This window comes from Aquarana catesbeiana, linkage group LG06 (assembly GCF_042186555.1).
Source record: "Aquarana catesbeiana isolate 2022-GZ linkage group LG06, ASM4218655v1, whole genome shotgun sequence".
Lineage (NCBI taxonomy): Eukaryota > Metazoa > Chordata > Amphibia > Anura > Ranidae > Aquarana > Aquarana catesbeiana.
The window spans coordinates 412,121,636-412,147,853 of NC_133329.1; the positions used below are offsets into that span (position 1 = coordinate 412,121,636).

Consider the following 26,218-nt stretch of genomic DNA (forward strand, 5'->3'; position numbering starts at 1 on the left):
ACTGTGCTGGCGGTGCTCTCATCCTCACTGGGCCCCACTTGGCTGTGGGCCCCATAGCGCCCGCATGGGTCGCTATGGTGGTAGTTACGCCCCTGGTTAGAAGCATAAAGACACACATAGGTCTGCTCATGATGCAGGTTTATTGCTCAGGTTGCCAATGCAGCAGAAGAGTGTAAATAATAAGATTGGCTGAACAGAATTACCATTCCCCGAGTAAAACTGTCTACATATGTGAACTATTAGTCAGTTAAAATCACAAAAAAAGGTGAGCAAAGCCTTACCGTTTTGTTTTCTTTAGAAAGCAGCCACAGCCTGAATAGAAAGCCTGTTCCCTGCCATTCCACAGAGAAGGAGTCTTGCTCTGCAGGGAAGCAGTGATCTCTATCCAGAGGTCTGGCACGCTCCCTGCTGAGTTAGACAGTCAGCAAAGCTCACACTCCCTGCTAATTGGAGAGCTCTAGTTTTGACTCACTAGGGGGCACGTCAGAACTCTGCAGAGAGACCACTGCTTCCACACAAAGATTCAGGATGTTTATAACAAAAGGGGACACTCAAAGGAGTACAGACAGAAGGGCTGCGCACCCCACAAGATGCATAAGATAAACACAAAACCCCCTAACGGGGCTTTAATGCAGCCAATATTATAGAATTAAAAAAATGAATAGATAATCAAAAGTAGCTTTATTGGTACAAAAAAAATATAAAAGTAGTAAGTTCCGACATTAAAAGTCAAGACATGAACTGGAGTACAAAATTAGATAAAAAAAAGACAATGCCCATGATCGGGAACAATGTACAATACAGTGTATCCAAGACAACAAGATCAAAAGATAATAAAATCCTGACGTGTTTCGACCCTGACTGGGTCTTCTTCAGAGGATAGATGGTTATCAGCTGTAAGGATGTAAACATGTATCAAAAAATCTTTTACAATAGCACAAAGCAACAACAACAATGAATTTGTGTGTATGCATAAACAGCTTCATAAGTTGCATAATTACCAGTCAAAAAAGTTCCCGATGACTATGAATGGCCATGATATGAAGAAAGTAACCCCTCCTGTGTCCTTGACTTCCTGAGTAATAGGCTGGTTCCCCAGAGAGCAGGTATCAAGCCAGCATGCCTTACAAGGGATCACACATAAACTACCCCCGAAGGAAGTTGGAGAGGGTGAGGGGCACGCACTGCACCGGCAGTGAATTAACGATAATGCTAAATTGGGATTAAGAACAGGGAGGGGAGTTGTTAGTTCCCAGAACGGTAAGAGAAAATGCCAAATGGCAATAACTTTGAAGGTTTTGACTAATATGGGTTGTAGGTGGGTCCATAGATGTGCAGGGAACAAAATGACAGGGGGGGAGGGGGGGGGGTAATTTTGTACAGTTTATGTCTTGACTTTTAATGTCGGAACTTACTACTTTTATATTTTTTTGTACCAATAAAGCTACTTTTGATTATCTATTCATTTTTTGAATTCTATAATATTGGCTGCATTAAAGCCCTGTTAGGGGGTTTCGTGTTTATCTTAAGATCCAGGATCTTTATTCTCTTTCTGGGCTCATATTGTGAGTATTGTATGAAATAACTCTTTTCTACACAGTATTTATGTATAATGCAGTATGACCGAACTCAGTGTTGTTTTCTGCATCCTGTTAAGGAGTTTTCCAAAGAACTCAACAGCCGGATGGACAGAAATGTCGCAAAAAGCATTGAGAGCGATATGTCGGCACCAGGAACCTCCCAGAGCTCAAATGCCAGTGCCGGGGCCGGTTCAGGTGAGTGGGGATGGCCACAGACCAGTCGATGTCTCCCTCAGAGCAACAGACAGTATGAAGCTGCCTGTCCATGTTCAGAGTAGCAGGGCCCCTTACAACCCATTCCTCTACTCTCTGGCACACTGCCTTCGTTTTTAGCTTTACATGCGCAAAGACCAATGAGAGATCCAAACAAAGGTCTGAGAGCTTTTATTATTGATATTTGCTCACATAGTACCAAACAGAACACTAACGCATTTTGAGGGCTCAAAGATCTCCATCTTCTTCAGGGCTTGAGTTTATTGGGGAGATTGGAGGACTCCAGTGGTGGCTGGTGTTTTTTGTTTTTTTTTGGGGGGGGGGGGTTGGCGGAAAGCAACCACCCCCCCCCTGGTCTGCCAGCACCATCCCCCCTGCCCGCTCTAGGTAGGTCGGTGGATGGGTCACCACCCCCCCCCCCCAGTTGGTCATCAAGCCTGGCACCTATCCCATCTAGGTTTGTGGGTGGGCAGTGGGCGGTGTGCAGGTTGCGGGCTCCTACGGGCGGTGAGCAATGGCTCCTGTGTCCTCTACTCCTCTTCTGCATCACAGCGGCTTCTGCCGTGCATCTCCTCCCATTTCCTCCTAGGCCTGTCCTTTCAACCAATCGTGTGACGGGTCTCAAGACCCGCTTCCTGATTGGCCAGGAGTAGGATCGGTGTGGCGATAGCGAATATTCATTCGCTATTGTCACACAACTAGGTGAGCTCAGAGCGCAATGCTCTGCCCAACCATTTTTGAAGACTATTAGAGCCTCTGGCTCTAATCATGTGCCTAAACACCCCCCTTCCCCCTTTGGAATCCATGGTTCGGCACCCTGCACGTAGATCAGGGGGCGCATGGATGGGGGGGGGGGGGGGGGGGCGCGCTCGTGCACCCCTCATGAATGAGCTGTCTCTGAAGGACTCTAAAGTGGTGCAATCACCGGGATGTATCTGCTGGCTTCATCAAAAATCAGATATGACAGAGATGAGTGGATCAATGGATCAGCAGAGATTCATTGGTAGTATTGGTTGCAGAGTTCAGGAAGAATTATGGAATAGTCCTGGGTGGGGATAATTCCTCTTCCTCTTATCTGTTGCAGTCGTCTATGGTACAGCGAGCACGCCGACATCGGGGACTCATGAAATGACGATCGGATCGCTCACTTATCAGGTGAAAACTGGAGATATAACAAAGGAGGATACGGACATCATCGTCAATTCAACTGACCGAACATTTACCATGAGATCAGGTACTTCCTGATGGGGGGGAGGGGGTGATAAATCCCTTTAAACACTCTCACCCTGATACAATTTATTTCCAGTCTGGCCCCAGAAATAATCATCTCTAATATAATTGGGTTTCCAGTTCTTGTACATTTGTCCTCTTCAGTCTGTCATCTCCTTCATTGTCCCTTCCTCCTCCAATCCTTTATTGTGATAAGAAAAGCGCCAACCTCTGATCACCAGGAACTGTTACAAGGAAGATAAATGTTACAAAATAAAAGTAAATATTAGAAAGCTGAGAAATAACACACAAGGAGAGCCTCAGGTAAGACTGTAATGAATTCTGATCTGAAAAAAAAAAAAGGAGGATTTTTACCCTTTCACTACCAGAGCAATTTTTGCATTTTTTGGCACACGTTTAAAATACAATTTTAAGCCTGAAGATTACGTAAAAAACCTCAGAAAACACAATATTTTTAATGAAAGCAGACACCTAGTGGTAGTTCCAATTTTTTTTATGTTGCACAATATTAGCGCAACAATTTATGAAACACAACATTTCTTTTTAGAAAATATAGTAAAGTTGATTTTAGATTCGCCCGTAGGACAGATGGGGAATACTGGTCGAAAAAAGGGGTAAAAACCATAATGCATTTATTCTCAAACAATACGTTCAGGTCATTTGAGGAATTTCGCCAGGACTACCAGCTGCCACGCACAGCTTACTTTCTTTATTTACAAACACGCCACACAGCAACCACCCAGTTTGGGTTGCGTAATATAACTGTTCGATTATCTCCGCTAGAGCAATTACTAATAGATCCTTCCCATGACAAATTGATCTCCACATATTATAAAACTCTACTGCACACCACAACGTACAAACTCAGTACCACGCTCACTAAGTGGAAAGCTGATATCCCTGAGCTGACGGAGGATATCTGGCAGGACATACTTCCCCTCCAGGTCCCCTCTGTCATCTCTTCCAGGGACAGGGTCATACAGACCAAACTATTATACAGAGCATACTTTACGCCATCCTTATTATTTAAACTTAGAAAACTACCATCGGCAATGTGCTCCAGATGCAGCATCGTGGAGGCCACCTTTTTCCACTTGATGTGGGAGTACACCGAGATCAGGCGGTTCTGGTCAGGGGTTACTGCTTTTGTCAGTTCCTTGACTCAATTGCCTAATATCTGCAATCCCCTGAGATGCCTACTAGGATATGTGGATGACGAGAGTATATCTAAAAACAAGCAAACTTTCCTGAGAATTGTATTATTCTACGCCAAAAAATCCATTACTATTCATTGGAAATCACAATCCCCACCTACGATAGCATTCTGGCTGAACATGGTTAATCAGGCTATACCATTATACAAATTAACATACGAAGCCAGAGGATGCCCAAAAAAATTTCACAAAATATGGGGTCTGTGGACTAGCTCTGAAAACACTATTACACCTACCATATAAAGCTAATAAAGAAACTCCAGTCAATGATACCAAGTTTATTAATAAAAATTGAATAGACATATGCAGCTGTACAATATGAAAACATGTATGCCAAATGTATACCATTGTCTTACACTCTGTATTGCAATGAGCAATGTTTGCTCGAAATATGTGTATTTATGTTCATATGTTTGTTTTGTACCACAAAACCAAATAAAAATTTACCTTTAAAAAGTTGATTTTTAGGACAAAAACGCAAAATAGTACCCAATTATTTCGGGGTAAAATATAATAGATGAGGTTGCGCTGAGTATATACACTGGAGATCAAAATTAGAGAACAAACTACAATTTCCTAAAGTCTCAAGGTCACTGCTCAGTCCTATGTGAAATGATGTAAACAGGAGTAAAAGAGCAGTTTTGTGAAGCGCATTTCATGAGTTGCATATATTTTGAAGCACAGAATAAAAAAAAGAGAAACTTCAATGAGATTTGAAAAAGAACATTGATGAGAATGAGAGAACACGTTCCTATCCCAGTTATTGGTGGTAATCTGGCACCTTGTTCTATTTTCTTGAATTATCTGACAAACCTGACGGTACTGGTAGCCTAACTTTCCAGTTTTCACTGACTTTGCAAGATGGTGAGCTGTTCTAAAGTTGGTGGAAACCCTCTAGCAGCAGGTTGTCCAGATGAAGGCCAAAGGGATGACCCTTTCAGCCATAACAAGAGAAGTTTGTCGTTTCAAATCTGTGATTTCTAGAATATTGCATGAAAGACAATGACAAATGCAAGTGAGGACAGGATAATGCCGAGGATCTCACTGGGCAATCGATACCACTGGAGCTGCGATTGTTCGCCCGTTCAAAGCTGAACAGAGTAAATATCTGTCTCATCATACAGGGTCCCACCGTGTAAGAGAATTTGGAAGGAAAGCCTGCTCTGCACTGACCAAACCTCTCATTATCAGAGAGAATCAAAAGACCAGACTAACCTTTGTTCACGTTAAAGCGGAGTTCCCCCAAAGCACCTTGTCCCCATGTTGATGGGGACAAGGACCTTGTCCCCACAACCCTGGCCCGGTGGTTGTGGGGGTCTGCGGGTGGGGGGCTTCTCGGAATCTGAAAGCGCCCTTTTAACAAGGGGGCCCCCAGATCCCGGTCCCCCCCCCCCCTATGTGAATGGGTAGGGGTACATAGTACCCCTACCCATTCACCAAAAAAAGTGTCAAAAAGTAAAAACCACAAAAGACAGTTTTTTACAATTCCTTTATATAAAAAATAACAACTAAAGTGTCCCGCGACATCCATCCATCTTAAATCAAGCCGCCCGACGGACCCTGAAAAATAGATTTAAAAAAAGCTCCTCCCCAATGGGAGGCGTCCCACCGATTGCTGTCTCTTGGCTGTGACAGCTCTTATATAGGCAAGGACGGGGCCACTCGGTGACGTAACTGAGTGACCTCGCCCCTTCCGACGTCATGTGCCGTCAGAGGTGCGCTGGTTCGTCTGGTTACGTCAGCGGGTGGCCCCGCCCTTGCCTATATAACAGCTGTCACAGCAAACAGACAGCAGTTGGCAGGAGTCTTCCCATTGAGGCAGAGTTTTTTCGTTTTTTTTTTTTTCTATTTTTGGGGTCCGTCAGGCGGCGTGATTGAAGATGGATGTACATCACAGGACACTTTTTTTTTTTTTTAATAAAGGAATTGTTAAAAACTGTTTGTTGTGGTTCTTTCTTTTTGACACTTTTTATGGTGAATGTACCCCATACCCATTCACATAGGTGGGGGGGCTGGGATCTGGGGGCCCCCTTGTTAAAGGGGGCTTACAGATTCCAATATGCCCCCCGCCTGCAGACCCCCACAACTACCGGGCAAGGGTTGTGGGGACAAGGCCCTTGTCCCCATCAATGGGACCCCAAAACTCACTCCCCTTGTTGGCAAGTGGCCTGGTATGGTTCGGGGGGGGGGGCTCGCTCCTCCCGTTTCCTGGCCTGTCAGTCTGCTTGTTTGGATAAGGGTCTGGTATGGATTTTGAGGGGGGGACCCCACGCCAATTTTTTTAAAATCTTGGCGTGGAGTTCCCCAATATATGCTGGACATAACCATGTAGGACTTTCCAAACAAACATTTTACATATTAACTAATTTAACCACTAGCTGACCAGCCGCCAATGTTATACGGTGGCAGGTTGGCTCTCCTGGGCAAATCGCCATAGCAGTTCTTTAAATAGCCTTAGCAGGCCCACCCCCCTCACCCCCCACCATGTGACATAGGAGCTGACGCACGTTCTCAGCGGCCCGCGATGTCTGCCGGGCACCCCCGATTGCTCCTGAGAGAGACAGAATGGGGATCTGTCAATGTAAACAGACAGATCCCCGTTCTGTAAGGGAGAGGAGAGAGATCGTCTGTTCCTACTGATCTGGAACAGCGATCTCTCTCCTACTCCAGTCAGTCCCCTCCCCCCACAGTTAGAAACACCTCCCTAGGACACACTTAACCCCTTTGAGCGCCCCCTAGTGTTAACCTTTTCCCTGCCAGTGACATTTATACAGTGTCCGCCGCAATGTCGCAGTCCTGCTAAAAATCCCAGATCGCTGCTAATAGTAGTAAAAAAATAAATAAATGATAAGAATGCCATAAATCTATTCCCTATTTTGTAGACACTAAAACTTTTTACCAAAAATATGTAGAAAAATACATATTGGCCTAAACTGATGAAAATTTTTTTTTATTTATTATAGCAAAAAGTAAAAAATATTGTTTTTTTTTTTTTTTTTTATAAAATTTGTCGGTCTTTTTTTGTTTATAGCGCAATCAGTAAGAAACCGCCGAGATAATCAAATACCACCAAAAGAAAGCTCCATTTGTGGGAAAAAAGGACATCAATTTTATTTGAGTACAGTGTCGCATGACCGCGCAATTGTCAGTTAAAGCGACGCAGTGCCGAATCTCAATAAATGGCCTGGTCATTAAGGGGGCAAATCCTTCCAGGGCTGAAGTGGTCAATTAGGAATTTACGTAAGATACACATCAACACTTACAGTAGACATTCATTTCTGTTCTTCTGGAACACCTTATCAGCTTGGCCCGGACTGTGAAATGCTGTAGAGAATATGGAGACTGATTGTCTCTTTATGCTGCACAAGACTTTCCAAGGATGCAGGGACAATATTTTGTTCCCATAACATCTTTCTGCAAAGTTATTCTAGTAAGTGAATCGTTTATTAAAGAACCTAACATTAGCATATAAGCACTCAATATTGTCCTTTATTATTATTATTATTATTATACAGGATTTATATAGTGCCAACAGTTTACGCAGCGCTTTACAATATAAAATGGAGACAATACAGTTATAATACAATAAAATACAAGAGGATTAAGAGGGCCCTGCTCAGAAGAGCTTACAATCTAATGGGGTGGGGCAGGTGGTACAAAAGGTTGAAACTGTGGGGAATGAGCTGGTGGAAGTGGTAGGAGATTAGTTGGAGACATGATCGGCTTCCCTGAAGAGATGAGTTTTCAGGGATCGCCTGAAGGTAGCAAGAGTAGGGGATAGCCGGATAGATGGAGGTAGCGAGTTCCAGAGGATGGGAGAGGCTCTGGAGAAATCCTGGAGACGAGCATGGGAGGAGGAGATGAGAGAGCTTGAAAGCAGGAGGTCTTGAGAGGAGCGGAGAGGACGATTTGGGTGATATTTGGAGTATTCATTAGTAAAACATACAATTGTTTTTCTATATCCGTTGGATTCTCCTAATCATGTTTCTGTTTCCTTCCTAGGTGTGTCTAAAGCCATCCTGGACGCTGCAGGACAGAGTGTGATAGACGAGTGCATCCAGCTGGGTGAGAAGCCTCAGATTGTCATTGTCATACCTGGCAGCCATATTGGCAGTGGGATAAATATCCTGTTCTGGGGATGTCAGAGCATGAAACTCAATGATTGTAGATCACTGCGGCCTCCATTATCTTCCAATATTCTGAGGATAATATCTGCCTCTAATGCCCCATATTTCAGTGTCATAGATATGACATCATTGTAATGCTTTATTAGAGGCAGTGTGATGGCAGTTGGCAGAACTTGGTCCCAAAGTCAGAGAAATCAGGTTCCAGTTATAAAGTCAAACCGTTTCAGAGGGGCACACAGAGATGTGTTTTGGCTAATAAAGGTGATAGTGGTCATCTTATGGTGTTTGCTCCAGTGGCGGATGGTGGAATATTTTTTAAGGGGGGCGCCACCCCCTCAGTCGTTCGGGTTGCCTACGCCTCCTGATGACCCCCCCCCCCCCCACCCCCGTCGGCCGGTCAGCCCCGCACTTACCCCATCTAGGTCATGGGCAGCGCTCCTCTGGGCGGCAGCTACCCTGCGTCTCCTCCTCCAATGCATCCCGCCATGCGTCTCCCTCCTCCTCTCCTCCGTGCACCATGCGTCTCCTCTTACTCGGCGGCCAATTGGATCGCCTCTCCGTTCAGCTAATTGGGTGCCGGGTCTCAGGACCCGCTTCCTGATTGTCCCGGAGCAGAATCAGGAAGACAGTAGCGCATAATCATTCGCTATTGTCACACAAGTGGGTGGGCTCGGGGGGCGCAGTGCTCTGTGCCCCGAGCCCACCCTTGTTTGAAGCCTATTAGAGCCTCTGGTTCTAATCATGTGCTTAAAAAAAAACCCCCATTGGAATCCATGTGTCTGGCGCCCTGCATGTAGACTAAGGGGCCAGATGCATGGATAGGGGGGCGACGCCCCTGCGCCCTGCATTAAGGTCCACCACTGGTCTGTTCTTAGACAGACCAGTAATATTTCCTATTATCCTAATATAATTCCTCAACTTTTTTGTGTTTCAGATCTCTTTTTAGAACCTTTACCGGATCTTTATTGCTCTTTGTGTCCTTGCTGTGGAGATTTTTTTCCTTTCTATTAGTCCTGGGGACCATTTTCACCAAAACCCAAAATGATGGGAAATTAAAATATTTTGAGTTGTCACCAGAACAGGAAGTGAGGTGACACCCGTTCTGGTGATAACTGTCTAGGACAGTGATGGCAAACCTTGGCACCCCAGATGTTTTGGAACTACATTTCCCATGATGCTCTTGCACTCTGCAGTGTAGTTGAGCATCATGGGAAATGTAGTCTTTAAAGATCTGGAGTGCCAAGGTTCGGCATCACTGGTCTAGGAGGATATCCCCCTCACTTAGGAAAGATCACCTCTTAAGTGGGTAAGAATGTGGTGCTGCGCTAATCCTTTAAATAAAGTAAAAAATGACTCTGTGTGTGATACCACAGTGATGGTGGGTGTCTCTAAAATATAAGCGTATTACAATAAAACATAACTGCCTAAGTGTGGCTCTGTAATACAAATAACGTGATGGTATGACTTCTAGCAAAGAATATAGCTATATACCTATCATAAAAAGTAATTCGCAGTCAAACAAAAAAATATGAAAAGTGACTGGTGCTCATAAACAAATCCTTATACACAAACTTATTAAAATAGCAACCAACTCTAAAATTACTAGTCTCTGACTGGACTGATATGCACCTGGTGTAATTCAACACACAACCAGGTGACCAAGAAGTCACGTGACGTCACGCGTAGGGACGGGACAGGCACTCTATGTTTGTTTTGCATCACAAGCTCGCTGCTCGTCGGATCTCCGCCCAGTACTGTTGATTTTAATGTGAGTACATATGAGTTTTAATAAAGATTTGTACGTTTGCCAAACAATAGTATACCATTGTGGGATCTTCCTTTTCTGATTTATCTGGGTGACCCCGGGACACTACTTAAAGGAACATACGCCCTTATAGGAGATAAACCAGGATAGGATTGCATCACTACCATCCCCCACTGCTGGTTGATTCCATGGTTTTTACAACCAAAAGGTTGCCGTGCCTAAAAGTGGCTAAATGCGAGTACCCCATTACCTTCAGGTAAGGGGCCACTGCCCACCAGTGTGTGCCGTGTTGCATGAAGAATAATCACCATTGTCACGTATACTTGGCACCAAGTGGATCACTTACATATATAATTTTTGGACTTTGAATAGATGATTATTTCCAAGTGGAGCACTGTCGTTTTGCATTTGTTTTGCATGTATACCAATGAACTTTATATCACTCAGTTCTATTAAGACTGTCACTTTATGTTATGCACTATGAGCACTATTCACGTTGCACATATAAAATAAAAAACCCAAGAAAAGGGTTAACGCTGCGCTAGAACAGTGTAAATTGATAAGTGAATTGTAAAAGCTGCCAGCACTAAAAGTCCAATACTAAACTCCAAAACACCAAAAAAAACACAAAATGAGTGCAGCGCTAAAACAAGATATGAATTGTATATCATACTAAAAATAACCATAAAAAAAAAATTGATTAATCCACCAAAAATGAAATATAAATACACAGAACAAGTCTCCCATAAAGGAGAGAGACAGATGTCTCACCATATATCACATGTGAAAAATTATAAAAAAAAATTATATATAAATAAAAAAGTGATAAAACAAGTCCCAATTATAAATATTACAGAAAATCAAAAAAGTCCATAAATAAAGTGAATAGATGATCAAGGTGCATATATTCAGGAGAGATGTGACACAGGTGATACAGGTGAATCCAGCATCCAAAGTGACTTGCACCCAAGTGAGGTATGAGGCTCCTTACCAGCTCAAGATGACCACTATGACAGTGGTCTCACCAGGCATTTGGGAAATTATCAGGTCACCCACAACCTATACCGATCTATCCAGTAGTAAAAAGTAAAAACCACAAAAGACAGTTTGTGTGTATGTGTATGTCGGTAGGCGGAAGCTCGTGGAGACGCCGCGATCGTTATGTTCGGTTACACGTTGTCTTTGAAGAAAGATTTTTGTAAGTGCAATCTTTTAGCTCAATAAATTACACTATTTTGCAATTTTACGCTATGGGAGCTTTTTTCTTGATTTTGTCTTCTGAGTTCCACATTTACTACTGGATAGATCGGTATAGGTTGTGGGTGACCTGATAATTTCCCAAATGCCTGGTGAGACCACTGTCATAGTGGTCATCTTGAGCTGGTAAGGAGCCTCATACCTCACTTGGGTGCAAGTCACTTTGGATGCTGGATTCACCTGTATCACCTGTGTCACATCTCTCCTGATTATATGCACCTTGAGCATCTATTCACTTTATTTATGGACTTTTTTGATTTTCTGTAATATTTATAATTGGGACTTGTTTTATCACTTTTTTATTTATATATACATTTTTTTTATAATTTTTCACATGTGATATATGGTGAGACATCTGTCTCTGTCCTTTATGGGAGACTTGTTCTGTGTATTTATATTTCATTTTTGGTGGATTAATCAATTTTTTTTTTATGGTTATTTTTAGTATGATATACAATTCATATCTTGTTTTAGCGCTGCACTCATTTTGTGTTTTTTCACGTTGCACATATACTCCTGGTTGTGTGTTGAATTACACCAGGTGCATATCAGTCCAGTCAGAGACTAGTAATTTAAGAGTTGGTTGCTATTTTAACCCCCCCTAGCGGTATTCCCGAGTCTGGCTCGGGGTGGATTTTCAATACCAAAAGCGGCATCCCCGAGCCAGACTCAGGATCGCATCGCAGGATCCAGGAAGAGATTACTTGCCTTGTCCCCTGGTTCCTGCGATTTCTCCCCACTGTGATCAGCGAGCCGCTGTGTCTCGCTGGATTCACAGTGCCGAGCCCCGTTCCCTGTGAGCGTTGCGACGCTCGGGGACGGAGTTCGGCGCCAAATTCAAAAAGTGAAACACACAGTATAGATACAGTATACTGTAATCTTACAGATTACAGTACTGTATCAAATAATTACACATCCCCTTTGTCCCTAGTGGTCTGCCCAGTGTCCTGCATGCAGTTTTATATTATAAATACTGTTCTTTCTGCCTGGAAACTGGAGATTGTCCATAGCAACCAAAACTGTCCCTTTACATCAAAAGTGGCTTAGAGCAGCTAGAAAACAGCGATAATAAATTAGAATCACTCGCAGAATTGAGCGATAGCGATTTGTGGGAAAATCCATCACCAAACACTAAAAGTAACGAAAGTGACAATTCTGCAACTGAGCAAATTTCAGTGTTTTTGATTTGATTACATTATTGAATCATTTTTTATTATTATTATATTATTATTTGGTATAAATATTTATAGTTATTTATTATATTATAATTTTTTATTTCGTTTTTCAAAATTTATCATACCCGGGATGTCTAATAGACTATGGTTTGGACAGATTTAAGTGAATTATTCCTAAGAATTACAGGCCTACAATATAAAAATGCCAAATTTCTGTGCAAAATAATTGTACCGCTTTCAGCACCTAAAATCTGAAATAATCATACCGCCAGGGAGGTTAATAAGGTTTGTGTATAAGGATTTGTTTATGAGCACCAGTCACTTTTCATATTTTTTTGTTTGACTGTTATATCTAGCGAATTACTTTTTATGATAGGTATATAGCTATATTCTTTGCTAGAAGTCATACCATCACGTTATTTGTATTACAGAGCCACACTTAGGCAGTTATGTTTTATTGTAATACGCTTATATTTTAGAGACACCCACCATCACTGTGGTATCACACACAGAGTCATTTTTTACTTTATTTAAAGGATTAGCGCAGCACCACATTCTTACCCACTTATTCTGTAGCCAGGGGCAGGCTGTACCCTATCCGGTGTAGGCTGCTTTTCCTTATTTTACATATATTTTGTTTTTTTCCTTTCTTCCCCCGTTTCACGATAGCGCAGGAATACTCTCTATCCTTTAAGATCACCTCTTACTTCCTGCTGTGTGTCTGGGGCAGGAAGTGAAGGGAGATCTACTTTGACTGGACACAGACAGCAGATCAAACCTGATGGGGTCATAGAAATTCCCAAATCTATAAGAAAAAAAAAGAGCTTTGGCTTTACGTACACTATTTACAGATTTTTTTTTTTAAAGGATTAACTTTATTTTTCTGATTCTCTTTTTGCAACTCTTGTAATCTTTATAACTCTTATAACATTTGTAACTCATATTTTCTCATTATTTTGTATTATTTAACATTAGAAGTTACATAGTTAATCTGGTTGAAAAAAGAAACAAGTCGATCCAGTTCAAACAATAGAAGGGGAAAAAATGTATATACAATCCTGTACTCACAGTTGATCCGGCTACATTTGTTTTTATTTGTAGCTTTTTATATTCATCAGCCCTAAGAATGAATAATGTATCTATTTGCATCAGTCCCTATCAGTCCCTATCTCACATACTAGGGCTAGAGAACATACAAACTCCATGCAGACAGTCCTGGTGGGGTCTTGAATCAGGGACCCCATTGCTGCAAGGCAGAATTGCCAACCACTAAGCCACTGTGGTGCCCTGTTATATCTGCCTAAAACTGATATTCCTGATTCTGTTTGGTTGACAATGTTGTGAAATGAGTGTTTAGAGATCGGCCGGTAACGGTAGAATGTTCTGTGATTGGTGATTGGGAGTCAATACTCACATTCGCAGTATGACATCTCACTGGGACAATATGATTGGATAATATGGACTTACATTGTATAGGTTATTGATTATTGTATTTTCCCTTTCCCCCATCTACAGGATTTCAGGTTAATAAAGAACATATTGTGACACAGAATGGAAATCTTCGCTGCAAGAAAATCCTCCATAAGGTCGGCACCAATTCAGCCAGCGGAATAAAAACTTTCATCACCGAGGCACTGACTGAGTGTGCCCGACTCCAGGCGACATCCGTGGCCTTCCCCGCCATAGGGACAGGTCTGATAAATAATGTTTCATATTCCCATCGCACACGTTCCTGGTATAAGCTCTAAAGATTGGGTGCTGCAGCAACAACCAGCTGGATACTGGTTCAAGTCACAATGTAGATATTTGCCAGCACACCAAGGATCAGCACACGGTGGCGTCCAAACGGTTTAATTTATTGCATGATCACAACACAAAAGGTGCAACGTTTCGGAGTCACATGCCTGACGAAGGGGTCCTGCACGACTCTGAAACGTTGCACCTTTTGTGTTGTGATCATGCAATAAATTAAACCGTTTGGACGCCACCGTTTGCTGATCCTTGGTGTGCTGGCAAATATCTACATTAGGTCTGATAAATATTCCCATGTACAGTATCATATACATCTCCTGTAGTATGTCTGCAGCATAGGCGTGCACAGCCTATTGCATTAGGGTGTGCACCTCAAAAAAAAAAGCTCAAACACACATGCGTATATATATATATATATATATATATATATATATATATATATATATATATATATATATATACACACATACACACACACACACACACACACACCACACTGAAACCTCGGATTTTGCAGTACCAGCTGTTTTTTTTTTTTTCTTTTTTTTTTTTAAAATCCGTTGACTCGCAAGACGAGCAGGATTCAAGCCTCTGAGGTGTGCAGTACCACATTTGGCCAGAGGTGCGGCGGCGCCAGTGACATTCGGAGAGGCTCATAGATGCTCTGTTCCCGAGTGTCTCCGGTGCCCCCCCCCCCACCTCTGGCCACATGCGGTACTGCATACACCAGCAGTGCAGCACTGTGGAACAGATTATCTGAGCTTCCATTGTGTATATATATATATATAATATATATATATATATATATATATTGATTGTAATATGGGGGATATCTAGCTCAGTGGTAGATGCATTTTCAGTGAGTTCACAGCCAACAGGAACTTCAGTTTTAGGGCGTGGTAGCCCACTTTTATTAACCACTTAAGGACAGAGTCTCATTTTGAGATTCGGTGTTTAGTGGTTCGATTTTGAACTGTTGCTTTCTTTTTTGGTCCATGTGCCTGCTCTGCTCAGTGCACAGTCTCACCTCTATCTTGTTGCTGCCAGGGTGCCACCCGCCTGCTGCTACCCAGGCTCTGCTGCTTCTTGCCGGGGAAGAGAGAGGCCGGAGGGTGGGCGGAGTTCAGGTGTATATCACTCTGCCGGCTCCTGCAGGACCTGCAGCCGGAACTATAAAAGCTGCATCGGGAAAATGCACCTGGATTTCTCTGCGGCTGTGTTCCCTCGCCCCTTCCCACTTCCCTACAATCCCTTCCCACTCGCAGCACAGCTGTTTTTGCTGGCCTGGACCCGACTCGGTTAAGTTACACAGACATATTCCAGCAGTCAGCACAAGCTGTAGTATTTGAAACTGAAAGCAAAAACAGAGCACGGGGTGATTAGGGTGTGCCTGGGCACGTCCGGCACACCCCGTGCTCACGCCTATTGTCTGCAGTCTATGACAGCTTTTTTTAACGTAAATAGTGGTACACAAACTGATAAACAATAATTGAATTATATTGGAAAGTCCGTGTTCTTCAGTGAAGTGTCCAAACAGATGTGAGTAAAAATCCTCCACCGCCTAAATGATATCCAAATCACACCCAAGGTGCTCAAGTAAATAGACCAGACAGCCATGACCTCTTTAGACAAAAAGAAGGTCTAAATGCGCTTGTTGTAGCAATTCTGCAGCCCGGTGTGGAATCAAACACCTTCCGAGCTGAACTCTCCCCTCCTGGAATGAGAAGACAAGGAAGGACCTATTGCGTAATTCTGCTTTTTATTTGACGAATAAAATCATAAAAAATGCCTGCTTACATTAATTTGTGCCTGTGTCCCGGGCACTAGGAGATTTCGCCTGTGAGCCAGATGGAAGCCGCACTCTGCCCTGCTTGCGTTGGGAAGCGGCGTGCGTTCCACTGCCACTGTGAGAAGAACCTGGAAGCTGGGACCCGGAAGTGACCAAAAATAAAAGAAGAAATCTTGCGAGCCACAATAATCCAATACCTTTATGAAGAACCAACTAAATAAATACCCAGCTGCAAACGCAGGTCATGTATTCATGGCCGTGCAATAAACATAAACAAAAAATTGCGCTGCGCTTAGGTGTGTATCTTTCGTGTCCGTTCACCCTAGTGGTGCCATATATAATAAATCTAAAGTGCAATGTGTAAATGATACGGATCTGAAATCAACTCTACATACATAAAATAATAAAATAAATATATCAGAAAAGTGCACCAAACACTTAATTGATCAATAATTCTCAATGGAATAAATTAAAAAAATCAAAATAAAAAAAAAAAAAAAAAAAAAAAAAACGTGCACTATAAATAACATATTATATACATGTCACATGCAAAACTCCAAGTGACCGGAAGTCACCTCAACGTACGTTTCGTAATTCTTACTTCATCAGAAAGCGTGGAGACATCTTACGTCATCAGGGGACACTTCCTGATGACGTTAAAATTACGAAACGTACACCGAGGTGCCTTCCGGTCACTTCCGGGTCCCAGCTTCCAGGTTCATCTCACAGTGGCAGTGGAATGCACGCCGCTTCCCAACGCGAGCAGGGCAGAGTGCGGCTTCCATCTGGTCCACAGGGGAAATCTCCTAGTGCCCGGGACACAGGCACAAATTAATGTAAGCAGGCATTTTTATGATTTTATTTGTCAAATAATAAGCAGAACTACGCAATTGGTCCTTCCTTGTTTTCTCATTCCAGGAGGGGAGAGTTCAGCTCGGAAGGTTGTTGATTCCACACCAGGCTGCAGAATTGCTACAACAAGCGCATTTAGACCTTCTTTTTGTCTAAAGAGGTCATGGCTGTCTGGTCTATTTACTTGAGCACCTTGGGTGTGATTTGGATATCATTTAGGCGGTGGAGGATTTTTACTCACATCTGTTTGGACACTTCACTGAAGAACACGGACTTTCCAATATAATTCAATTATTGTTTATCAGTTTGTGTACCACTATTTACGTTGCTTCTATTGTTAATTATTCTTATGGGAGTATAATTTAAAACTAGTCACAGCGCCCCCTACCCACATTACACATTACTGCATGGTAGAATCTCTACAGCCATGGGGGGGGAGCAGCTATATAATTTAGAATTTTCCTATTGGCGTGAGGTCACTCAATATTCATGATCCAGATTTTTTAATTAGTAGTTTACAGATGGAAGACAACATTGTTTTTGGCTTCCAGTTCAGCTCACAGGAAGTGACAAGGACGCAGCATTTCTGGCAGGATCAACAGGAATTTTGTGTTTTTACTGGAAACTATCTTAGCAAATAAAAATGAAAACTAATGCAGCCGCCACGCCTATGGACTGGGAATCTGCAGCGTCGGACATTTTTGTTTTTGCCTTTACATTTATATTACCTTATAACCGTGTGGACTATGTTGCAGGTATGGGTAACATCTCCGCGTCGGAGGTGGCGGACTCCATTTTGGAATCGGTGGCCAATTTCGCCAGATCTCCCCAATCTGTCCGGATGGTGAAAGTCGTCATTTTCCAGAAGCAAATGCTGAATGATTTCCACGCCAGTATGAAGAAGAAGGAGGGGGGATCTCTATCCAAACAGGAGGGATTCTTCGCTAAGATGAAGAATTGTGAGTAAAGAAAGATCTGCTTATATGATCAGCCAACAGGAAATAAACTGGGATAAGTCAGCTGCAGTATGGGATACGAGATGTATACGAGGTGCCCAAAAGATAACATCTTCCTTCCAGACTCAGCTAATGAACAGCTGCCTTCTGTCCCCTAATATAGGTATTGATTGTGGGGTAAATATCACACATAGTCCAAGGATAAAACATTTATATAGCTTTGCATCATATCAGTGATAGAAACATAGAAAAGTGACGGCAGAAAAAGACAGAGTAGCTCCCCTGGAGGTGATGACAGGGAGTGCAAAGCACAAAGATCACGGGAGCCAATGGACCAGTTCACTAGGGGTTGCTCCAGGAGATGTTTAGCTGGGTAGTTCTTAGATGGGAAGACAAGGATCTCAGCAGGAACATGAGGGAGCACTGTGGAAGAGCAAGTCAGGCCCAGCAGCTGGCGGGATCCCAACACCTGCAGTGGGTAAAAGTGATGAAGGGCGGGGCCAGCAAGAAAGGAACTGAAGTGTCACTGTTGAGGTCAGAATCCAAGGCTATGTCATTCATGGATGACAGAGTGGTCAGGAGCTGGAGCCAGGGTCATACACAGCAGATCAGAGGGGTGAAGACAGCAGAGTAGTCAGCAGTCAAAGCTGGGGTCATGCACAGGTGAACAGAAGAAACAGCCGAGCCGAGGTCACAACCAGAGATCAGGCAGAGGGGAATCCAGGGGCAAGCCGAGTCTCTAACAGGAAGTCAGGATACACACGATACACGTGGTCGTGGACAACCTGGAGATCATCCAGCATCTGTTACAGCTTATTCCCTTTAAATAGAGCATTTACCACTATTTTCAGAATTGCAAGCATCCATGCAGCATGCCTGCGCATGTTCTCATGCAAACCAGAGTGCCTACACAGGGTGCTGGTCTGCATATTGGCGCAGGTGCACCTCAGTTCTGGATAGAGCCCTAATAACAGGGGTGTTTCTAGGTCTGCAAAAGATCTGGGGCTAGAGCCCATAGCAGCAATCACCAACCTTTTTGCAGGCCCGGGGGGGGGTTCACGCCGGTGGTAAGGCAATGGCTGGTGTTGGCACTTCAATCATCATGGCACCATGGTTGATATGGTGTCAGGGTGATTGAAGCGCATTATTTATATTATTACATCGTAATATATAATATAATATAATATACAACTCACCATAATGCAGAATCAGTGGGAGCCCCAGAGTGGAGCACATCTCCTGCCACCAGATGCAGCTTGTCACTTGCCACTGTCGCCTGGCACCAGATGTGGATTGTCACTTGCCACATCACCTGCCACCAGATGTGGATGTTCGCCTGCCAGTATTTGCAGATTGTCACTTACCATGCCAGCCAGTGCATTGTCGCTGTATTGGTGGCAGGCTAGAAGCACTGGTCCATTTAGTTCTGAGTGAGGGCAGGAGAGTGGTGATGCGGGGCGGGCAGTGAGAGATGATGTCATCTCAGCTTGTCCGCCTGCTGGCTTCTCTGATCCACCAGCTCTCTCATGCAGCCGGCCCACCGCACCTGTGGCCCAGCTGCAGAGAGGCCACGGCCCGCTGGTTCGGCAGGGACCCCTGCGGCTAGAGACTCGGGGCTATGGGCCCCAGGTTCGGGGCTATAGCCTCAATAGCCACCCCCTAGCGACGCCACTGCCTGACAATATCAAATGATCCATAAATCTATAAAGCCCCCTTCTAAGCAGTTTGATATTGAACTATTTTATTTTATGACACCTCCAGCCCAATCTGGTAATTTTTAGCTCAGATAATTATCTGTGTATATTTTTGTTCAGTCTTAAGCCTTGTACACACGGTACGATTGTTGGACAACCGAGCGTCTAATTTTTGTCAAAAGGGCGTGTCCCGGGATCTTGTCTTGCATACTAACGGTACACAAGTGTCGTACCACAAACACGAACGTAGTGACGTACTACGAGGAATTTCAGCTCTTGAGCGCCACCCTTTGGGCCCCTTCTGCTAATTTTGAGTTTGGTGAGCATTGATTCCAGGCATGCGTGTTTGTACTTTTGACTTTTGTGTGACGGATTTGTGTACTGACCATACGAAAATCTGACGTCAAACCGTTGTACGCCGAGAATTCAACATTTGTTAGCGGAAAATTGGACAACAATTGTCAGAAGGAGCGTACTAACGGTAAGATTTTGGGACAACAGCCTGTCAACAGACAGTCCCCTGCCAACAATCGCATCATGTGTACGAGGCTTTAGGCATAGGAATTGGATTACACGGGCTGCACCACTTTACCGCCCAGGCAAAGAACTCCTAGTTATGCAGAGAGCACTGTTGGGAGAGGATCTGTCTTAGGATCACAGAATGCAGAGTTGGAAAGGGCCAGAATGGGTCTGTGGTGTTACCGAATCCAATTGAATCCAATTATACCCCTAGGCAATGGTGAAGAACCCCAAGATGGCTCAATGGGCCAGCATTTCATCTCAGGGCAGAATCCTTCACTCTTTGTGGGGCAAAAGAAATTGAACGGCAGCATAGGTGTGCGCAGCCCATTGCATTAGGGTATGCACCCCAAAGCTCAAACACACATTACCGATAACTCACAATGTTCATTCAGATAGGGAAGAGGCCGGTAAATTACATATTTAAAATAAAACATCTCCACAGTAACAGCCGTCGGGAAAGGAGAGGAGGGAAGCCAGAAGCGCTGTGGGAGGAAAGGGGGGGGAGGGGCAGTAGGGGGAATCTGTGCTGCACAGGGTGATTAGGGTGTGCCTGGGCACACCTGGCACACCTATGAGCGGCACTTCAGGAAGATTTACCAGAGTTTATTATAGAACCATAAACTAAGGGACACAGGGGTTAGAGCTCCTGGATACCCAAAAACAAGCAAAAATGCAGACTCTGCTTACAGTTAGTTAACAAAAAAAGCAGAAATATTCAGAAATCACTAAAATCAGAATGAAAGCTCCGGGCAGGTATGTTTCCCATGTGGTCCCTGTGCTTAGTCATGTGATCTGTGTTGTCATATGTTAGGAAGGCATAGCGAGATATTTCTACTGGCTTAGTTTTGGTATTTTATCTCTGGAAATTAAATGGGTTTGGAGGAAGTTGCTATTGCGCAGTGACAGAGGTCTCAGCAGAGTGGATGACATGTATAATAGAGGTGGTTGAAGTATGAGGGGGAAGGCGTTAGAGAGGCTCTCATCCAGATTGCACTGACTATTTATTCTTTTTTTCACCTACACAGCTTTTCTCGACTTTATTGGGTATAACACCGAAGGCTCAGAGGATCCCAAGGTTTTTGAATTAAGAGAAAACATTGAGCCGGTTTCTTTCCAGTTGTGTGCGGAAAGTCAGCGTGCCGTGGATAAGACGAAAGACTGGCTTCGTGATCTGATAATGAAGGAGCAGTACGAGAACATCATCACGGAGGACTGGATCCAAGAGTTTGATGAGAAGGAACGTGAGGCCTTATTCCAGCTTCAGAAGACCTACCAAGTTAGTCTTATCATTGACTTGCCCAATTTCACAGTCAAAGTGCTGGGCCTGTCCAGGGATGTCCTGGAGGTCAGTAATAAAATCCAAGACATGATAAAGAATGTGCGAGATAAGAAGACGAGAGAGCGGGAGGCGGAGCTGTGCAGTAATCTGGTGGAATGGGGATACCACAGCGGAAGCAACTTTACTCCTTTCGACAAAATGACAAACATGGAGCTGGAGAAGGCCAAGACCGAGGACAGACAAAGTATACATATCAATATTAATGGGGCAAAATACACAGTGATTGTAGAACTGCTAAGTGCGAGAGATCCCAGAGGGAACACCCTGAAGCTTCAACGTAATTCTAAACACGGTAATTAACATTTTATGTCAGATATCGGTCATTACATTCCTGGAAAATCCCAGGAGTTGGGCAGCCAATCTACCAAAAGACCAAGATCGTGAGTCTTTTCTATTACTATTATCTTCTATCTATCATTTATCTATCTCATTATTGCACTCTGGGCACAATCCGATCCAAATGACTTTATAACTCTGCACTGCAACCTTCCAACAATGCTTGACATTGTCATGGGATTTTTATAATTTAAGCCCTTGGTGTGCAGGACCCTCTCAACCCAATACAGTCCTGCAGACTCAGACAATATCCTGACATGGTGCAGCCTCCAGCCGTTATAGTGGAGCTGGATTCCATTATAATGAATGAAACATAAGGTTTATTCATTTGCTAGAGTTGTAGGCACCTCATCCCCCTTACAATCATCAGCTGATTGTAGTATATGGTATATAGCACACAGTAAACATTATAATACAGGCAAATACTAGAAAAAAGGAGCCGCGCTAAAATGTCCAAAACTAATACATGCAAAGTCCTTGAGGAGCAAGCATAAAAACATGAATCCGTATGATAGTGAAGTAAAGATCCCTCTGCTGGTAAAACACCACAGTGATTCACGTCACAAGAAGTGCACCGCCACCTTAAGAAAAACTTGCTTACCAGAAGGCAAGCAAAACAGGCATGTGGCCAGTGGCGTCGCTAGGGGGTGGCTTTTGGGGCTATAGCCCCGAATCTGGGGCCCATAGCCCCGAGTCTCTGCAGGGGTCCCCAAGGGGAGGGGAGGCTCTCTGGGGACCCCGATGTAAGTGGGGGGGCTCTTTGGGGACCCTGATGTAAGTGGGGGGGGCTCTCTGGGGACTCTAATGTAAGGGGGGCTCTCTGGGGACCCTGATTTAAGGGGGAGGCTCTCTGGGGACCCTGATTTAAGGGGGAGGCTCTTTGGGGACCCTGATGCAAGGGGGAGGCTCTCTGGGGATACACATACACACACATACACATATATTACTGTATATACATGTGTATGCCCACCCAAGCGTATGACTTTCTTTCTTTACTACGCTGCTATGGGCTCTAGCCCCAGATCTTTTGTAGACCTAGCAACGCCCCTGCATGTGGCTATAGCCCAGCCAAGGCCTTGTAAGCTTGAATGTATGCTTGTAGATGGAGCTAGCATAGGTGAGCACATCCAAGCCACACGTGTGAAAGGAATCAGGTAGAGAAACACTTTTTCTGGGCTCTCTAAAGACCGGGTGACGAGATTTGACTTCACGTGTCTGCGAGGTGTATGAGGTCCCGTTGCAGCGATCCATCCCACAATCGGCTCCATCTACAAGCATACTTTCCAGCTTACAAGGCCTTGACTGGGCTATAGCCACATGCCTGTTTTGCTTGCCTTCTGGTAAGCAAGTTTTTCTTAAGGTGGGGGTGCACTTCTTGTGACGTGAATCACTGTGGTGTTTTACCAGTAGAGGGATCTTTACTTCAATATCATCATACGGATTTATGTTTTTAGTATTTGCTTGTCTGTGTTATGTATCTTACTCTGAGCTGCAGCTTTTATTCTCTTATGGTTTAACATTAGCGTGGTATTAAACCAATTTTCATTATACAGGGAGGGTGTGTAAGCAGGGGACAGATATCACCGCTGAGTGTTTCTATTACAGGAAAATTAGATGTCCCCCAACACTGGGATCCAATGAACAACGACAATGTGAAGGTGGTCCCGTTAGGTGCTAGTAGCCAGGAATTTATTGATGTAGATACACAATTCAAGAAAACCTGCCAAATGCGAGTTATCAAGGTAATCAATCTTTTTGATTTGCTTGAAGTAGCCAACGAAGATGAATGATGTAACAGGTGTTTTGGGGGTGCGCCATACATTATAAGGGTGATGGACCGAATGATTGGAGGATTGTTCATAGAACTTGTAGTGTTTTAAGATCATTTGGTCCCGCTTGGTGAACATTTCCTATATTCTATGATAAGATCTCTTACATTTGACTGTTTTGTATCTTCCCATTCCTTGCGATTTAATTTGGGCCGTAATAACATTTGTGTCCTGAGCAGATTGAGAGGATCCAGAACCGCCACCTGTGGATAAACTACCAGATAAAGAAGCAAAGCATTGATGACAAGAATGGCTCCACCACTAACGAGAAGCAACTCTTCCATGGTCTGGACTCCAATACTGTGAACAGTGTGAACCACAATGGATTTAACAGGAGCTACGCTGGAAAGAATGGTGAGTGACCACATCTGCTAATACCTCTGGTAGGGGCCCCTGTCATCATGTAGGGACATCCATATCCAGGTAGTCCATTACTTGTAGAAGCCCCTGTATCCAGCGTCCCATTTTGTAGATCTTCTGTCTTAAAAAAAAAAAGGGGGGGGGCAGGACTCTAAAAGGGGGGGGGGGCAGGACTCTCTCTGGTGCACAACCTTAGAATGTCAGGTCTTCGCCAGGGCCACTGAGTCTGGATGTTGAGTTGCAAACACACCGGGTTGTAAACACATGGGAATTCCCAGACAGTGACAGCAGGATAGACATTGAAGGAGTACGATATCCCTCATCAGGTGGGCATAGTTGATGCCTGATAATAGAAAAGACAGCAGGCAGGTGATCAGAAGAGCTGCAGGCAGGATTCAGATGCAGTCTAGACAATTCACATTGGAATACAGAGAATGGTGCAGCAAGACGGAAGTCAAGCTGGAAGATGAGGAGCAGGCTGGAAGCTCTGGCCACACCTTAAAGCCAGCTCATGAAGCCAGGTATGGAGACTACAAAGTGGCAAAAGAATGTCCATAACATGGCATTGGAGAACAAAATGCAGCAGATCTAAATCTTCTATGTAGAAAAGAGGAAGAGCAACCTGTCCCCAGTCCAGGACCCAGGTGTTGTCATAGGCAGATCGTTACACCACTGTTGTCAGGGGCCTCTGTACCCAGGTAGACCCTTCCTGTCTGTGATCCCATATCCAGAAAGCCCAATGCCATCTAAAACATTGATGTCCCCGGCTCCTTTCCTCACCTGAAAATGCTGTCTCAGACACCCAACCAATAACTTTGATATCATTTATGTATATGTGATGCACATGTGATATCACCATTGTACTTAATCAGATTTGCTGTATTACATTTCATCATCTATTCTTTGTTTCCTTGTACAGCGGCTTGTTTTGGAAATGGAACGTACTTTGCAGTGAACGCCATTTATTCTGCAGACGACACATACTCCCGTCCGGATGGGAATGGATACAAGTACATGTACCTGGCCCGCGTGGTCACAGGGGTATCGTGTGTCGGAAAACAGGGGATGATTGCCCCCCCTCCTAAGAATCCCGCAAACCCCACCGACCTGCATGACAGCGTCACAAACAATCTGGCAAGCCCTGTCATGTATGTGATATTCCATGACATCCAGGCCTATCCCGAGTATCTCATCACCTTCACTAGATGAACTGCTGACCCAAACTATATACTGATACCGGTATACGGGAGTTCTTCCAGCTGGACACAGAGTCTTTACTACGAGTTCATAATACAATTTTGGTGATTTCATTTCTTAGTCCTCCGAACACATTATATCACAAATTCTTGCTGTAGCTAAAATAAAATTGATATTATAAAGTTGGATGAAGACTTGTTGGTTTAGGGTGGAACAGTTGTCTGCTTTATTATTCATGTTAAGTGTTATGCTGAGTAATGTGTCAATGTAAGACTGCCAGGTATTTATTACAGTACTTCCCCTGGCAATGCCCTTATCTACTTTTCCTTCCACAAAGATGACGCCACCTATCTACAAGCATCATCCAGGGTCACCAACTACTTCTTTTCTGGACTAAAATCCTTCCCACATATGAAATGACACATGAGCTTTTGACATGCCCCTCCCACAATGGGGAGATTTCCCTGCAGGAGTTTGTGTCTCTGCCCCTCCCACAATGGGGAGATTTCCCTGCAGGAGTTTGTTTCTCTGCCCCTCCCACAATGGGGAGATTTCCCTGCAGGAGTTTGTGTCTCTGCCCCTCCCACAATGGGAAGATTTCCCTGCAGGAGTTTGTGTCTCTGCCCCTCCCACAATGGGAAGATTTCCCTGCAGGAGTTTGTGTCTCTGCCCCTCCCACAATGGCGAGATTTCCCTGCAGTAGTTTGTGTCTCTGCCCCTCCCACAATGGGGAGATTTCCTGCAGTAGTTTGTGTCTCTGCCCCTCCCACAATGGGGAGATTTTCTGCAGTAGTTTGTGTCCCTGCCCCTCCCACAATGGGGAGATTTCCTGCAGTAGTTTGTGTCTCTGCCCCTCCCACAATGGGGAGATTTCCCTGCAGTAGTTTGTGTCTCTGCCCCTCCCACAATGGAGATATTTCCTGCAGTAGTTTGTGTCTCTGTACCTCCCACAATGGGGAGATTTTCTGCAGTAGTTTGTGTCTCTGCCCCTCCCACAATGGGGAGATTTCCTGCAGTAGTTTGTGTCTCTG

The 26,218-nt window shown here is 44.0% G+C and overlaps 1 protein-coding gene across 1 annotated transcript in view; it reads left to right on the forward strand.

Annotated features, from left to right (window-relative positions):
- The window catches only part of LOC141147291 (protein mono-ADP-ribosyltransferase PARP14-like), a 62,673-nt gene extending 37,300 nt beyond the window's left edge, over positions 1–25,373 (forward strand). Inside the window, exons 9-17 of the mRNA XM_073634500.1 lie at positions 1,658–1,775; positions 2,878–3,027; positions 8,240–8,302; positions 14,077–14,253; positions 17,710–17,913; positions 21,152–21,757; positions 23,407–23,543; positions 23,810–23,984; positions 24,910–25,373. Of these exons, the coding sequence (XP_073490601.1) occupies positions 1,658–1,775; positions 2,878–3,027; positions 8,240–8,302; positions 14,077–14,253; positions 17,710–17,913; positions 21,152–21,757; positions 23,407–23,543; positions 23,810–23,984; positions 24,910–25,199 (1,920 nt within the window). The 3' untranslated portion in view covers positions 25,200–25,373. The remainder of the gene's footprint in view (positions 1–1,657; positions 1,776–2,877; positions 3,028–8,239; positions 8,303–14,076; positions 14,254–17,709; positions 17,914–21,151; positions 21,758–23,406; positions 23,544–23,809; positions 23,985–24,909) is intronic.
- The last annotated feature ends 845 nt before the right edge of the window (positions 25,374–26,218 follow it).